General features: G+C 45.7%; 1 protein-coding gene across 1 annotated transcript; it reads right to left on the minus strand.

Moving 5' to 3' along the window:
• Window positions 1-9,229: 9,229 nt before the first annotated feature.
• Window positions 9,230-17,441, minus strand: TBR1 (T-box brain transcription factor 1). Its single transcript, XM_060621091.3, has 6 exons — window positions 16,631-17,441; window positions 15,879-16,033; window positions 15,387-15,508; window positions 14,663-14,821; window positions 13,438-13,499; window positions 9,230-10,202 (listed from the first exon to the last, which is right to left on the minus strand). The coding sequence occupies exons 1-6, from the start codon at window positions 17,320-17,322 to the stop codon at window positions 9,344-9,346; spliced, it is 2,049 nt and encodes a 682-aa protein (XP_060477074.1). The 5' UTR covers window positions 17,323-17,441; the 3' UTR covers window positions 9,230-9,343.
• Between the last annotated feature and the right edge of the window lie 645 nt (window positions 17,442-18,086).

Genomic DNA, 18,086 nt, shown 5'->3' on the forward strand with positions numbered 1-18,086 from the left:
ATGTTACATACTAAATTGCCATGGCACCAACCAGGAGTTTTCGGTCATATTACATGAACATTTCTTTGACGTGGTGGAATTTTCACCAATTTCTTACTCAAGTGGAAATTATACTGTGTGAAAATTAAGTGATAAATGTAAAAGCTCTTGATTCTAGTGCGTAGAAGTAGAGAATTATTTTCATAGATAAGAGATTGTTAAAAGGGTATTTTTTCAGGTTCCAACGGGAGGTCCTCACAAAGCGCACAATCATGACGGTACCTAGGGCAGCACTGTGTGTGCAAGGAATGTCCAAAATTCTCCCCTTGCTTTTCTTGAGTTTATATTCTTATTCTCCCAACGCATCATGGTGTTGTATACACACACACACACAGGCACACACACACGCACACACTCACACTCACATGCACACACATACACACACACATTTGCTGTAGAGCAGAAAGAATTGAAAATGAAATTTAAAATCTGTGTAATTTTAAACTCAGAAACAAAGAGTTTCCTAAAGAAGTAGTGATGAAAGTAGAACTGTTTCTCAGGATCTGATATCTGCTAGGTTTGGAATCTCCTAGGTTTGGTACTTTATTTTTTGAAGCTATGTAGAGAAAGGGCTAATAATGATGTCCTTAATAAGATATAGTACACACGATTGCGTAGCCATTAAAAAAAATTCCTTCCTAATGGTGTTGGCATATATACTTCATATTGCAATCTCCTTAAGGGGTTAAGCTAACATTAACTAAGAAAAGTTAACTTTTAAAAAATTCATTTTAATATTCATCATGCTAAACTTAAGAGCAAGGAGAACATGTGTCAGTATCAGAAGGTTCAAGGAAGGATAATAGAAAAATTCAGAATGTCAAGTAAAATGTATCGGGCTACAAAAAAATAAGAAACCATTCAATAGGTAAAGCTATTAGGCAGTGGGTGGAAGATACATATTAAGAAAACTGGTACCAGATCTTTCTCCCACCCCGTTCTTCCCTAGCACATGTATACCAAGTTTTCTTAGAAGAATATGAGGACACACCCTGGGCAAACAATCCTATTGAAACCTATAAATGCATAGATAAATAAGCAGAGAGACCCATGAAAAAGCTGGAAGAAGGGGGGGAAAGTGAAGGACTTGCAGAATCAGTGGTTCTGAATCACCCGAAGGGCTAATTATGACTTTAAACAGCTAAAAGAATGAAGATTAGTCTGTAATAAGGCCATTATATTCAGTCAAGAGCACACTGACAAATGTAATAAGAAAGATTTTAATGTCTGTGCAAATGAGGAAGCTGAACTGAAAAGGATCAAAGAAAGCATTGAAAGATGGGTCCCAAGTACAAAAGAGAGCGGGGGTAAATGGAGTGCCTCACAGAGCTAAAAATGTTAGGGGTAAAGAAGAACACAGAAATACCAATAAGAGACAAAAATATTAAGTTGGCCCTTCACAAACACACACAAAAAAAGATAATAAAGTGAATGTCGAGAGATGAAGGGATTATAGAAGTATACAGGGGAAAAAAACACAAAATCTTAAAAAACAATGTGGGAGAGGTTAAATAGAAAGACATATCGTATCTGATGTTTGCCCTGAAAATTATACAATTGCTTTTGGGGAAAGCATAAAAATTCTGACCTGAAATAAACAAACTGATGAATCAGGCATAGATTTTATAAAGATTCAGGTTCAGTGTGGTAGCGTGAGAAAAAAAAAAAGAGGAGGTTAAAAAAAAGTTGTTGGCAAGAGAGTCAACAAGGGCAAAATGAGTGTCAGAAAGACAGCAGAGTTGGAGGAGGAAAGAACAAATTTGTTGAGGAGGAAGTCAGTATGTTTCTTTGACTTTCTCCACAGGAACAAAGCAGAATGTGAGCATAAATTAAGAGAGTGAATCCCAAAGGTGAGTGAGCTCTAAGGATTATTTAGAACACAGTCAATTTTTTAAAAAATATATAGCAAATTAAGACAGAGGTAGAAAAAAAAGATTTTATTGGAACAAAATATATAGCATTCAGTGGTAAATAAACCGTGAAAGGAATAAGTCCTCATTATAGCTTCTCAAAAGAAGGTACTGAATAGTAAACATTGCTATTATTTGGTAAAATTATATCCAAAATCATAAACTTTAAATTAAAAAACATATCAATTTATAAAAGTACTAACCACCTTTGAAACATTTTTAATTGGAAATAATGGTTTGGTCTTTAGTAAATTTCCACTTGAGCAAAAGCTATTCAAAATAGAAACCACTATGATAACTGAAAAGTTCTCATAAAATATCATTGTTGATTGCAGATGGCCTACACTGAATCTACATAACATGTATGCATATTTTATTAACTGAAGTTGAAGGATGTTAAAGTTTAAAAACATAAATGTGGTAGCTCAATATTGTAAACACAAAGATGAAACTATTAAGAAAGTTATAATTCCACAAAGTAGTCTATAATTCAACTGTATTACAAAACGGGAGAGATGATTTTGCTAATTCATGTTTTAGATACAATCAAAGAAACTCTTCCAATGCAGAGGAAGGAAAACACCCCCCAAAGAGAATAACCTTTTGTTGATAGAAGAGAGCAAATGTTTGAATGTTCATGGGTGTGCATATCACTATTCTATTCAAAGAGGAGGTTTCAAACACACACACAATTTAAGCACATGTGTCTGTAATGGTCGTGACTTCTATCGACTTTCAAAGGCAGACTTACTTGTGCCCACAAATGGCAGCCCAGCAGGCAGTGACATCAGACCTAGAAATGATGTGGCCTGTAGAGTATGCAGTGAAGTGCAGTGCTCCACTTGTTTGCAATGGTTTTATTTTTCGACTAGTTTTTATCACACTTGGCATGAACAAGGGAACATGTGCTTTGCTAAATTTGAACTTTTAAGATGAAACTGAATTAACTGAGAACCAAAAAATTGCTTCTGAATTATCCTAAGATTGAAAAATGCCTTCCCTTTCATACTAGGAATGACAAAATAAAAGACAAATACATCTTGAAAGTTGAAATGTGAGCTAGGAAGATACTGTGGTTTGAGAACAACACTGTTGACTTTCTCTTTTTTTAGGAACCTGAAATAAGATTGTAATGAAAAGGCTTTTTCCCATCCAGTACACTTTTGCTAACGTGAAGATAGGAACTAAACTGAAACCTAAATAAATCTAATATAAGCACTAACCCTAATATAAGCAAGATTTGTTTTATTTTTCAACCAGAAAGTTTAATTAATGTGCCATTTCTTAAAACTTAGTATTATCACATACATATGATAAAACATATATATAACCAATATATAAGAAATCAGTATAACCCTTGCCCTAAAACTTAATCTTATATTCTTTTTTTTTCCTGCTAGTATTAGAACAAAGTAACTGTATTGTCTAAAATGACCAGAGACATAACCGTGGAGATGCTCACCCCTCCTAAATTCCCTCTTCCTCCTCATAAAAGATATGCCAAGACACCCAAGTATAAACGCTTTGTATATAAAATGAGTGCCATCATGCAGATATTTTTAAAGAGTTGAAATCCAAAATAATGTTAATATAAAATTCAAGTTATAAATCACAAGATATGTTTTAAGGAATCTAGTGATAAGTAATAGGTCAAACAACCTGAAAGAATCAGCTTGTGGTACAAGCTTCATTGCATTAATAATGTCACAGTTAGTATGTTTATTAAATTAAATATTACCAGCAAGGGTCTTCTAAATGCCATGTGCCTAACACTAGATTACATATTTATTTCAGAGTTAGCATAGTAAGAGGGGGAGCTATCACTAGAAGGTCTATTAAGCCATGGGTTTTTTTTCATTGCTTTAATGGAACTATTCAAATCAAATTTTTCACGCCATGCCTTGAACACTGCTGCAAACCATACTGTGGGTGTAAAATACATGCAAGGCGGATATAATCAGCTCAGATGCGACCAGTGACTTGTACACCATCAAGTTTACTTTATTGTGAAAGCAGTGGGGTTTTCTTTCAAGTGAATATATTTTTAAATATGTTGCAACCTGACTTAACAACCTGAAGACGGGAACCAGAAAGGCCCACAAATCTCAAGGCAACTGAATTAAACCAAGTACAATGCAATGCCTGAAATCTTGTCTAGTTTGTCTCGGTCTTCCCTGTGAGACTCTTATCTTGTTCTGGCAAAAGAAAATCTGATTGTCCAAACGTAAATCTTGCACTCATATTGTAACTTAAATAAATCATGTAGACTCATCTTGCTTAAAAAGCCTCAGCTGACCTTTTAAAAGCCTGATTTTAGTGATTCACACTAAAATTTTATTCTTTCAAATATTAAAATTAGCCAAGTAATTGCCCACATAGCAGAGCAAAGTAAATATTTTTTACATTGAATTCTTATCACTGGTCGTTAAAGATGCTGACTTTTGTGGCACCTGGCTGACTCAGTCCATGGAGCATTAGACTCTTGATCTCAGGGTTGTGAGTTTGAGCCCCAGGTTGGGTGTAGAGATTCCTTGAAAATAAAATCTTAAAAAAAAAAAAAAAAAAAAAAAAAAAGATGCTGACTTCCTCATAAGTAACTTTGTCTAAAAATAATAATAGTTGCTTTTCCTTTGGAGGACCTATTTTGGTTTGTTTTCACACAGGTTCTACTTTTTTCCTATCCCCATGGCTAAAATGCCTACATGATAAACTAATATACACCCACAAAAAAAGTGCTGCACCCGAGCACAGGCCGAACGTTTTATAAAATCAGTTACGAACACAAACACGCTGCCCAAATATTGCTATAGAGCGTTTTAAGTTCTCCAGGAATATAAATGGCCTCTATGCAACAAGGCTTTTGTTCCTAGCCTGCACCCACAACAGAAGGTAGAACATCCTTGAACGCCCCAGTGCTAAAAAGATAAATACTTCGCCAAAACGGTGGGTCAGAGAGTTTTAGAGGTAGGATTTGTAAGAAAATGTAACTGCAGGAGGTAAGAGGGTTCAGAAAGTTCTCTATAGCCCCTAAATTACTACATTTTAAGAGCTCGGGTGACGTCAGTCCTAAAGACACAGAAACAACCTGGCTTTGGAAACAAACTGATCAGTCAGCTTCTGCTAGGCCTAAAAAGGCTGTCCGCCCTAGATCCCAGTCGTTCGCCTGGCGTGGCCGTCGAGGAGCTACAAGCTGGAAAGGGCACCCTCCGACGCAGCCAAGGTTTCGGCCTGGCTCGAACGGACTCCCGAGAGCACAGAGCGAGCCTCCTGGGCTCCGGGCCTGCAGCTGGGCCCGGGTTGCCAGCCTGGACCTCCGCCCCGAATCCCTGTCTGGACTGGGACAGGACAGCCAGGGTGCAGCCTCCGGCCCGCAGACGAAGCAGGGAAGCCTCGGCCCAGGCTCAGCGTCGGGGAGCAGGCCTCCCGCACGGCCTCACTCGGCCGAGCTCCTGCAGACGCCCGCCCGCACCGGCCTGGGCTCGAGGGCGCCCGCCCGGACGGCGCTAGGCCCGGGCCAAGCGCAGCCTCGCCCGCCGAAGAAGCACGCACCGGCCGCCCGCGGCCGCAGCGCGTTCTGGCCACGCCTCTCGTCTACTCTGACCCGCGGCGTCCGCGACGAGAGGTACCAACCGAGGGCACAGCTCCCCTGGCTAGAGCGGCGCCCGCAGGCGACCGCACTCGGCCCCGAGCGGGTGGTTGCAAGTGAGTTAAGATGGCGCGGAATGTGAGTGGCGGGAAGGCGTGAGCCAGAATGCAGTGCTCGCCGCACGCTCGCCTTTTTTCTTCCTGCCTCTTTTAGAAAAGACACCGTTGAAAACACACTTTTAAAAACTGAGGATATCTGCAGGTTGCGGGGAGGATTCCGTCCTCGCCTGACCCCTACCCTCACGGAGAAAAGGCAACTCGAAATCTAACCCGGGACGCGAACTTTGGTTGCTACAGGCCCTCCCAAATCCAAACTCTGATTTCCTTGGAACAGCAGCAGCTTCTCAGACACAGCGACGGTGTCCCTTCACTAGACACCCAAGACACTGAAAGCCAGTAAAACTGATCATGGTTGAAAGGGACCCGAAAGCACACTGCCTCCGAGAGGAGCGCGGAGCTGCAAATTTACCTCACGCTGACTCAGTCCACACAGCAGATGGTGGAGATGGTGGCAGAGCTGCAAGGGAAACGACCTCCCCAATTTTTTGAAGTACTTCCTAATAGCAGCTAAAGTGCGTCTTTCGGTACAAGGCACTACGTTCCTGTGAAATCTATCCTCGGCTGCTGAGAGCTTCGTTTCCACACATGACAGCAGCTCCTTTGCTCGCCGTGACTGTGGCCAGAGGGCGGCGGGGCCGAGCGCGGCCCCCGCACCCCGCGCCCTCGGGACCTTGACCGCTTGTGCGCCTCCTCCCCGGCGGCATTGGGCGGCCGGGTCACAGGAGCGCAGACCCAGTGGGGTGTTACAAGAGTACACTGCTCAACTTCTCTGGCTACACAGGCACCGTGTTTTGTACTTTTGGTCCTCTCGTTCAGGTCTTAGGTGTGGGAAGGGTGAAAGAAACACAAAGGAAAATCAGCCATCTCCTCTCGGTGTGGCAGACAAAACTCCGCGGAACGCCGTCTAGTGGCGAAATTGCCCAGGGACAACAAATCGGGTTTGCTCCCCCCTCTCAATTTTCATTTTAATTGGAACTTTGAAGCCCCTTTGCATCTCTCAAATTGCAAAGGGGTTACGGGACAATCTCTAGGTGGTGGTACGTTTAGTCCCATAACCTGAGACTGACCCAGACTAAGCAAGAATGTTGAACCATTTTCAACCTCTTTCCTGGATCTCCTTTCTCTGGAGACAAAAGTACAAAAATCGCTCCTGCACGAAATAAAGTCAGCGCTCTGCGGACTCCTTGACTAAGACGCAGCGGACCTCCCTCCCCTCCCCGTCCCCCCCCCCCGCCCCCCACACGCTGGGATATCCACATTTCTGCATTCGTTCTCAAGGGATAGGGATCTGGCTTGGGTAGGGCTGGCCCAGGAATTCCACTGTAGAAGAGATGGAGTGGTAACCGTCCAGATACCTCCCAAAGCAAGTTTTAAAGTCAGTGCCTGAATACCGACCGTTCCGAGTTTGTTCAATGAGTCCTTACCCCGCTCCAGCCCCGCCCAATCCCCCCGAAACAATCCACTCAAGAAATGTAGGCCATTCTGTGTTTGCATTTACAGATTCGCCACCCATCTCCAAGGCCTCGTATTTAAAGATCGGGATTTTCGACATCTGCCTAAAGCTGTGGTCAACAGCCTATTTTGACATGCATTTCAATCACACCCTACTCTTGCCCAAAGCCTCCCGCCTGTGAAATTGAAAGAAATTTTCTTAACTCCTTATTTAAGACCCTCCTTTTCCTGCTCGCATTATTTCCTACTTCAGAGAAAATCAGATAGCTATGATGAGGAACTGCCTACGTTTTCCTGGGGGAAAAAAAAAAAAGTGCAACAAAGTGAAACTTGACTCATAGGGAACTAAGTACTTTGTAAGTAAGAAGGAAAAAGTAATTACTGGTACTGCTATAAAACAAATTTAAGTGGGAAATGGGAGGTGATTCCCATTAAACAGACTGCCCCATCCTGGAGTGGGAACAGGCTATTCTTCCTTAACCCTTAAAAGTAATCACCTATAATAAATTATTTTCAAACTGTAAACTGCTTTCAAACACCATAGCGTTTTACCAGATTTATTTACTTGTTATACACAGACGATACAAACGAGCAAAAAACAAAACGTTTCTCAATGGAGTGTGTACTTGTATAAATTATTCAGTTCACAGACAAAACGAAACAAATATAAAAATCACAACATTAGATTTACAGAAGAGCCAAAATATACACACGTTTAGACCCTGAATTCCTATTAGGAAAAATCCCCCCATGGACTGGAATCTAGATTGAATATTGTGTATGATGCATATTTCACATTAATTTTAAAATACAAAAAAAAGTATAGGTTTGCTACACAACATTAGAAATCCTACTAATCTATTTCCAGGGGGATTAATGCTCCTTATCAAATATAACAAGACTTAAGAGGGGAAAAAACCAGTCTTACTTGCATTAATGCTAGTGTTTTCCCAAGGAAGTCAAATTTCAGCTGTTTCTAGGTGGCAGGGAAATCATTTTCAAAACTAAAATGCAGTAAAATATACAACTCACACAACTTATCTTCACTAGACTACACTATAGTTACCAACAATTCAGTCATCTATATCATTAGTAGATATTCATTACAAAGATTTACAGCATATAAAGGTGGAGGGGGGGACTGAAAAGATATTCAGAAACAGTTTGTCAGCATATTTGGCACCTGCACAGACCAGTAATGGATTTGGCACTTTGGGGAAAAACAAATAAGGCAAAATAATATTGCTGATGTCGAGCTATTCTATTTAGAAGGGGGGCGGGGTGGGGAGTGGGGAGGGACATACAACTCCAGTTAACTTTGCTTTGCAGGCATCATGCCACTTAATCGACTTGCCTATGAACAAGACACCTATCCTTTACAGGTGTTTGGTCGGATTCTCTTTAGCTATGTGTGTGCATTAGAGCACAGAGCAATTATTTCATGCAACGGATTGAGGAAAAGTGAGAAGCCCATCATTATCTATCAAGTATTTCACGTTTCCAGAGCCTCTTAGAATATTGTTAATTATCTCACAAGAAAAAATTTTAAAGTGGAGGGGGGTGGAGAAAATGGCAAAGAAAGGAAAAGAAACGAATGAAAAGGTTAAGCGTGAACTGGTTTTGTGCCTTGACGATGAAAATAAAAACTAGCCATTCGTTACAGTAAATTAACACTATATACAGTCATTTTCACAGGCTTTGTTCCACTAAAATTATTAACATCCCTACCATCCATCCATCCATCCACTCGGGGATAAGAAAGGACGCGCTGGGTGGGTCCGGGTTCTAGAGTCAACATCCTACGGTTAATGGGGAGGCCGAGACTTGGAGGGTCGGAATCGCTGCTGCCTGACAGGACTGCCCAGGTCTCCTAAAGGTGAAGAGTTTCATTACAAGAAAGAGAAGGAGAGGGTGAGAAAAAGACGAGAGGGAGGAGGCTTGTTAGGAGTGTAACTTCACAGAAGAAGAGTTAGGAGGAAAACCAAAAGGTTTACAGCAAAGTTGAAGGTCGGTGTGCTAACTGCAGAAACTGCTGTGCAAAAAAAGGTTAAAATCGCACTCGGAGACCTGTACTTATTCGTCGCAGACGGTATTCGAGGGCCAAGTGAAATGAGGGGGTGCGCGAGGTGGGGCGTGGGGAGGAGGAGCTGGGGAGAGCTGCGAGGGGCTGGCTGGGGGTGGGAGGCGGGAGGGGGCCGGGCCGCAGCGGGGCGCGGGGCCGGGCGGGCAGGGCCGGCCTAGCTGTGCGAGTAGAAGCCGTAGTAGCCGCCTATGTCCTTGGCGCAGTTCTTCTCGCAGTCCCGCTGGGCCAGCACCTCGCTCTTGAGCGGCGACGAGCTCTCGGACACCGGCGTGTCGGCGGGTGAGATCCGCCTCCGCTTGGCCTGCTCGTAAATCCCCGAGTCGCTCGAGTCGATGGACTTGATGGAGGAGGGCGTCTCGATCCAGCTGGAGTCGGACAGGTCCTTGGGCTTGGCGTCCTCGGCGGCGCCGGGCGGCAGCGGCGAGCGCTCGGCGGCCAGGCCCTCGGCCTCCTCGCCCAAATAGGGGTTGGCGCCCGCCATGCGGGCGGCGGCCGCGGCGCTGTTGGGCCAGCAGGGCAGCACCGAGCCCGACTTGGCGCCGCAGTACTGCGGGGGGCTGCGCGCGCCCCAGCCGGACGGGTCGGCGTAGTAGCCGAGCGGACGGCCGGTGCAGCCCGCCGCCTGCAGCGGCAGCGCTTTCACGCCCGCGGCCGCGTACGAGAGCAGCGTGGCCGCGTTGCCCGCGAAGTCCGTGGCTGTGTCGTAGGCCGAAGCGGCGAAGTCCAGCCGGTTGTTGGCCGGTGTCACAAACCAGCGCTGCGGCGACGGCGCGCCCGGGTCCTCGGCCTGCTGCGGCGACAGCAGCCCGTTGGTGTGCGGCACACTGCGGTCCGTGCCCGGCCCGGGGCCCGCGCCCGCACCGGGGTGGAAGCGGGCCTTGGCGTAGTTGCTCACGAACTGGTCCTGCAGGAAAGAACCGGCCATAGCGTAGCGGGCCCCGGGCACAATCTGCGAGCGCGGGGAGTCGTTGGGCGAGGGGGTCAGGCGGTCCATGTCGCAGCCAGTGTAGATCCTGCGAGGGAAGGAGAGAGAGAGAGAACCGAGGGGTGGCCGAGAGGTCCCCTCGGGAGGCAGAAGGGAAGGTCACCTCCACTTGTGGCCCACCCCCACACTGTCCGTCTGTAACTTGCCGTCCAGGATGGAGAGAGACGAAAGGTCACAGACCTGCGTCCTCCCCAAAACAAAATAAGTCGTGAAATTGTAGAGGGATCAATGTACTTATACAGGAACCTAAGCAAAATGCAGACCAAGAGGAAGTCTTCCCTCTCCCTCGCTCTCTCTCACCGACTGCACGGGGGATCAGAGAGCAGAGCACAGCAGGGGATACTCATCCCACTTCTCCAATGTATTTATAAACATGAGGGCAGATTCGCCCAGGGACTACGGTGTTATTTGCCCTGTGGGCCTTTCCTGTGTAGTGAGAGTTACTGCGCAAAATTTCTAAACAAGATATCCATTTCTTCACTCTTTTAAGAACACTTTCTTCCATTTGACACACACTCGGGCTGTCCAGGTAGTAATCATGGAAGCCTGGCCTTCACCAGTCTTCTGAGACTTGAAGACTTGCTGCTGGAAGCCTCTACTGTACTTGCTGTCCATTGTTTCCCCCAGGTGATCCTTTACCCCCAACCTCTACCAATACTAACAAGAATTACTACTTAGAGACAAAGTCATCAATCAATACAATTCTTTTACAGAGAAAAGGTGCACTTTTTTTTTTTTTAAGTAAGCTCTACACCCAAGGTAGGTCTTGAACTCAGGACCCTGAGATCAAGAGTCACATGCTCTACTGACTGAGCCAGCCAGGAGCTCCAAGAAAACGTGTTTTTTACTCTGATCTCTCCCTAGCTTTTGACCTTTATTGGTAAAAAACAAACAAACAAACAAACAACAACAAAAAAAAAACCACAACAACAAAAAACACCAAAAAACACCTAAGGGGCAAACTCTTAACAGTGGTTACCGACCTCCTCTAAGCAATCTCCCACTAATAATAGCTAACCGTTACACAACTTGACTATGTGCCAGGCACCATTATCTAGGGCTGTACAGATAGTAATTTAGTTGACCATCACAACAATCCTCCCAGTTAGGTAGCATTATTATCCCACTTTACAGATGAGAAAACTGAGGCAAAGGGAAGTTAAATAATTGCCCACAGACAGAAAGTGTGTTCCTGGGAATCACCTTAGGTAAAATAATGAAAGATTCACTGTAGGCCCTGGGCCTAGAAAATCCCATTAGAATTGAGGGAGAACCAGAGATTGGATCAAGATTGGTAGAAGTGTTTTCTCCTACACATAGACACATGTCTCCCTTTCTATTTAGCTCACACATAAATGTTTTAATCTTTGATCAACACGCTGTTTTGAGAGAGAGCCTCAGTTTTGTCAGACCTTAATCCCTTGGGGAGGAGATTCCCTGGTGAGTGGCCAAGCAATCCTCTAGTCCCCCCTGAACCCTCATTGCTCTCCCTGTTTCTCCAAAAGTGAGCCATGTCCAAAAATTCAACATAAAAGGGGAAAGGGTGGGTGTCATAAGCCATTCTGCTCTCCCCTACCCCTTAAAAACCTGTCCGTTTGTATAGATTAAGACATTTTTATGAAAAATACACAGTTTAAGAATCAAAAGGAAGTGACTTTTCCAACAGAAGTCAGCCAGAGGAGGGCAGATGAGGGTAATGTTGCTGCTGCTCAAGTCCATTCTGCTCGCTCTACAAAATTTCCCTCCTGAAATTTAATCCCAGGTTCAAATAAGAGAAGCAGAGGGAGGCAGGAAGGGAACGTAACCAGCAAGGTGCAAATATCTTCTGTTTACCACCACAATATTTTAAGAAGAAAAAAGCAGCCTGCAAAAGATACAGTTTAGATGCCCATCCAGGTCCCAACCCACATGGGATTACCGAACTGATTTGTGCAAAATAAAATGCTTTGGAACAGATGTTCACAACAGAATTAAAAGCTCAAAATCTACAAGACCCCCTAGTACAGAGACCAATATCTCTGGTCTCCTGGGCCACACACTTTTCACAGTGCCGGGTCCACATTTTTAGGTTGTGAGGACTAGAGTAGCTGAGTTTTTATTCTAGGGAATCATCTTGACAAGGCTTGCTTCCTCAGAACTACTTTTGGGGGAGGCACATGACAGATATAGACAGAAATATCAATGACTCTCCTTTCAATTTGTTATAAAAATACCAGGAGGGAAGTTTGCAATCTACCTGGAGATGGAATAGAAGCAGCCACTTGTCTAATTCTCCACAAATTTCATCTATTGCTGGTCAAAGAGAACTTCAAGTTTGTAGCTCTATCCCAGGCACTTAATGCAAGCCATGAAATTCAAAATTTATGTACCCCTCTCTTTTGTGGCCAGAAAAGAGGGGGGGATTCCTATAATCCAGATTTAGATTTTGATATATATATTTTTTTTTTTCTATATAACAGTATTTGAACTCTTGGGCACTGTATCTGAACTCTGAGCAAGAATGCAAGAACAAACCCAGAAAGCACTAAGTTTACATCTACCGTTGCCCCCAGAGAACAGCATTTTGATAGAAAAGAAATGGAGATAGGTAAGGGAAGCCTGGAGAAAAGGGTACCAACACATTTAATTAAAACACGCCTAGATGCAAAGGATAAAAGGAAATATTTTTCTTTTGAAGCTTATAAATAACATACAGCAACAGCACCTGGGTCCTTCCCAAAGCCTTAAATAACTGCAACAGTGGCTCTGCTCATGACCTTGCCTATGGTGGGTGCACATTTTTATTCAGTCCATAGTAAACTTGCACAGGAAAAGCTATTACACAAAACTTGAAAACGGGTAAATAAAAGCCACATATGCCAAGGAGACTGTAACAACTGCCAGAGCCACATGCACTTTCCGGCAGGATCGGGCGGTTTCAGACACAGACAATCTGAGCTGAGCACCTGCAGCGCCACATACAGCTCGTGCACCCGGGAACCAGGGCAGCTCCCCCAGCCAGCCAGCCCCAGAGGCCCGCCACCAACTTTGTAACCCATAAGAAAGACAGAAATAAGTGGAGGAAATCTTTGACCAAAACTACAGAAGTACCAAGCCAGAAGGTCAGCAGAGAGAAGGGGAGCCCATGAAAAGGAAAGGGAAAACCTTAAAGACACCTTGTCTTCACACACTCCAGCTTCCAAAAGCCTTGTACACGACCATCCACCTTTGACCTAAAGCCCAATTCCACAACTACTTGAGAAGGAAGGTGCAAGATTACTTACGTGTCATAATTATCCCGAAATCCTTTTGCAAAGGGGTTGTGATCTATTTTCAATTGTGTAATCTGGATAAGACAAAAAAAAAAAAAAAAAGATGAATAAGATCTCACCTTCTATACAGGTGGATTAGGTGTTTGCAAATAAATCACCACTTTTTTTTACAGGGGCTTAAGGCCTGCAATTTCATTAAGTAGCCAGGTTTCCCTACCCAAAGATTTCGAGGGAATGAATGGAAAGGAGAAAAGAGAGAGCATCATGAAAGTTATGAGGAACATGTTTAAGTTAATGATGCCTAACACTAAAGCTTTGCTTTCAACTAGCTCTCCTATGTGTTCTAAGTCACTTCAAATGCACATTTTAAAAATGCTCGTTATAAAAAGACAAAAATCTTTAAGGGGCACTTGAATTCATCACCAAACGTTGCCTATTTTAAACATTTCACCACATTTTTAAAAGTTGGTCATTTCTAATTCATAACCCCAAGAACTCCCAGCTGCATCTTAAAACCAGCTTTAAATTAAAATAAATGCATATTTTCATTTCTGATACTTTCATTTAAGTTTAAAAAAAAAAAACAAACCCACCATCACTCCTAGCAGTGAAATCAACAGAAGTAAAATAAGTTTTCGTGAACTTACAAATTCTGAAGTTCAAGTGCTAAAAAAAAACTCATTCCAAGGCTTCCGGGAATTTGATTTATTGTACTTTCCAAATATGTGAATGTGTCTGTTCTTTTGCTCCCCCCAAAAGTGATGTTTTTATTTCGGATGCTTTAATTTTTTGTTTAAGATAATGCCAAAGCTTGCCAAGAATAAAATGCAGGGGAAAGTCTGCTTGTTTCCTAAAGGCAAGAAGGACTCGAAAGGAAAAGCGAGAAGGGGAGGAAGGAAGGAAGGAAGGAAGGAAGGAAGGAAAGAAGGAAGGGAGGAGATTTAAACCTGTTCTAGTTTGAGAACTGACTTAAAATTCCCAAGAGAAGAGGCCCTAGAAATCCTGGGCCCCTCAAAGGTGGCCCGTGTGGCCCGCGATGGAGACGAACAAGAAGCGTTTTCCCACCGGCAAGGGATTCAGGGAAGGCGCCCGGCAGGCCCCTAGCCCTCCGCCCTAAAGGCGCCGCGGAGCCAGCTGTTGCTGCTGTTAGCGCGAGCGGGGCACCGCCGGGGACGCGGGCCGCTGCCGGGGGAAGCGGGAGCCGCCCGCCGTGCGCCCAGCCCCCAGGCCTGCTTACATCGGTGTTCTGGTAGGCGGTGACGGCGATGAACTGAGTCTCGGGGAAAGTGAACGTCTGCACGCGGCCGGGCTGGCTGGTGTCCTCCGTGCCGTCCTCGTTCACTTCCACCACATGCAGGCGGGGCTGGTACTTATGCAAGGACTGTAAAACCACCATCTGTCCGGCGGGGAGAAAAGGGAGCGCGGGGCGGCGCGTTAGCGCGGTCAACGTGCGCGGGGCTGGGGCCGCGGGCCGCGCGGGGTCTGGCTGGAGCCCGCCGCCCCGGCTACCTGACCGCGGGACTCCCCTGGCTGGTGACTGGCTGGCTGGGGCAAGACCAGCCCTCGTTCCTCCGGGAGCCTAGAGCACCGGAGCACGGGAGGAAAACCGAACCCGACTGCCTGATCCTCGGGTCCTCCCCGATCCGCCTAGCCCTCCTTTTAGGAGGAACAAAGATTTTTGCAACAAGCAGGTCCTGTGGGGGTTCCTTCTCAAAATCAATCAAGTATTTGGACAGTACTAGGGAAGGCCGGGAACTCGGGAATTGGGCAGAGGGCAAGAGCAACTTTATAGGAGGATAGAAATAGAATTTTTAAAAAGGCTTTTTAATGAAGCAAAGAAACATATGCCCAGTTTCTCATGCTGATTTAAACTAATGGACTGAATGTTAGTGAGGGACATGTGTGGGAGAGAAGGAAAGAGAAAGAGAGAGAGAGAAGAGAGGAGCGTTTGAGCCACTGACCTGCCCATTGTTGTTTGAAGCTCCTTTGTTGTTTGTAAGTTTTAATTTTCCAAAAGAGATTTCTTGGCGCATCCAATGAGCCCCCGTGTTGGGGGAATCCGGATGCATATAGACCCGATTTCCTAGAGAAAGAAATACGTTGTTTACATATGCCCGGGGCACTGCCCAGTCCCAACTCCTCACCACGTAGGACGTGCACACACACACACACACACACACACACACACACACACCTTATACCACAGTGAGGCCCATTAGCTGGGTTTTTTTTTTAGGCCTCGCTTTCTCCTTATTAACTGGAGATGATTAAAATAGCTTTTGCATAATCCTCCCCCTTCTCGCTGCTCAGTCTGTCCCCCTATCCCCCTCGTTTCCTTTTAGAAGTCATTGGCCGATCGTTTTAAAAGTCTCTCGAGCCAGTCCACAAAGGCTTTAATTAATCATTCTCACCTAAATAAGTGTCAGGAAAATGTGTTAATTGGAAGGACTTGCCTTGCACATTGGTGTCCGCTTTGCCGCAAGGAACCCATTTGCCTCCTTGAAACCTCCAGTGATTGGGATCCGCCAAAATCACATCCACAAAAATATTGTAATGAGCCGTGGGATCGAGACCAGAAATGTTAAAACTTAAAAAAGGAAACATGCGCCTATTTAAATTAAGGGGGGGGGGGGGGGAGAAAACAAGAGAAAAAAAAAAAAAACATAAATGTTAAAGATTAAATGCAAGAAGCGCGGCGCCAGATAGCAAAGCAAAACTTGTTCTCCCAGCGTCGATGAGCGAATGTTTGCTGGGTTAGAGAAGGGGCGGTGGGGGAGGAAAACAAGTGGGGCTGAAGTCGGGGAGACCCGCGGGCGAGCTGGCGTGGGGAGTCGGCAGGTGTCACTGCCCAGGTGGAGAGTGAGGTTGGCGACCCGCAACTCTCTACCTGTCCTCGGTTCCGGCCGTTATTGCGTCCCTCCGATTTCCCAGCCGCAGGCCGGGACTCTCCCTCTCTTTCTCCTTTCTCCCGCCCCTGACTGGCTCTCAGACCACCTCTCTAGCGCGGGAATCCCCTTACCAACCTCACCGCGGCGGTTATACCTTCCACCTTCCCTTTTTCCAAAACCAGCCAACTCCAGGGCGCACCAGAGCGCCTTCCACTCTGCTCCCGACCCCAAATCATGGCTACCGGTGCGGTCACAACCCGGCGCACTTGCCCCCCGGGCCGTTCCCGGAACAGCGACTGCCAAGAATGTAGCATTACCTTCCTTGTTTGGTGATGATCATCTCCGTTTGGTGGCGGTGAAATTTCAGCCAGAGGGGCCTGTTGCACAGGTACACCTGAGCTTTGCCGGGTACCAGTCCGGGCTGTGTGGAAGAGAACTGGTAGAAAGGGGCTCCTTGGTAGGAGTGGCTGTACTGCTGTGGGTAGGGGTAGCCGGCCGCGGGGTAGCCCTGCGGTGAGGAGTTGGACAGGAGGCTGTTGTAGGCTCCGTTGGTGATGACCGGGTGGTGGGCCATGTAGCGGCTGGGGCTGCCGATGGAGAAGGCGGGGTGCGCCGGTCCGTGCTGGCCGGGGTACGGGAACATGGCACTGGGAGCAGTGGCCGCAGACTGTGGCTGGCTGGACTGAGAGAGGAGGTAGCGATCTGCAGCAGAGCCATCGAAACTGTGACGAAGCTCAGAGACCCCGTCCAAGACAGGAGAGAGTTTACTTCTCTGGACGTCCCCTGGTGAGTCCTTGGAGTCAGGAAAATTGTCTGTATCTGACTGATTCGTCATCCCCCTGGTAATTTTTTTCAAAGGTGAACTTCTCTCCAGGTTGTCAGTGGTCGAGATAATGGGATGATCGTGCAAGACAAGCTCAGATCCGCCTGAATGTGGGTAGCTGCTGCTCACATTGAGAAATTTCTTGGAGAGCATGATAGAAGGAGAAAGGCAGTGCTCCAGCTGCATAGCTCTAGAACCTGAACACTCGCCCTCCTGTCCCTGGTTTTTAAAGTCCTATTTATCATAAACTAGAAATCCACAGACCCCCTCACTAGACAGAAAGCACTTCAACCAGCAAATGCTTCTCAAAGGTTTGATTTACTTTTTTTTTTTCCCTGGGAGAAGAGATTGGCCAATTGACACTATGCAGCAATCAGAAAAGGCTCACTTTTGATCTTGCTGCTTGTGCAGCCGATGAAACGGCTCCTGCCATTGGTTAACTGCTGACAGTAATTTAATTAGATAGACATTAATTAGGATAATCACCTGGCTCCTGGTCGCGACGATCATGGCAAATTGAAGGGGATGATTTTATTGTTGGCTTGGGGGGTGGGGAATGTGTGTTGGCTTTACGTGAGCACTGTTGTGTCACCTTTAAGCTTTGTGACCACTGCTTTAGGAAGATTCAAAGATGTGCAATTTACTAAACATTTTCCTACCTTCCCCCCCCCACCTCCCTCCTTTCAGCTGAGGGGCGGAGGAGGGAATTCGATGATGCTAGGAGACTTTTCGGATCTGAATGAGCCAAATATTCAGTTGAATGTAACGATTTCAAGTGCAAAGTATACAAAGCGCGAGCCGGTGGCCTCTTCTCGCCCTGTAAAAGTTCCAGAGTCTGTCTTTTCCAGTTAATACAGAAGCACATAACACCTGAGCCAGTCCTTTGTGAGAAGGTCCTGCGTGTCCTCGACGAACCGCCCCCCCTCCCGCACACCTTTTTAACTACATAC

This window comes from Panthera onca, chromosome C1, assembly GCF_046562875.1.
Source record: "Panthera onca isolate mPanOnc1 chromosome C1, mPanOnc1 haplotype 2, whole genome shotgun sequence".
Taxonomy (NCBI): domain Eukaryota; kingdom Metazoa; phylum Chordata; class Mammalia; order Carnivora; family Felidae; genus Panthera; species Panthera onca.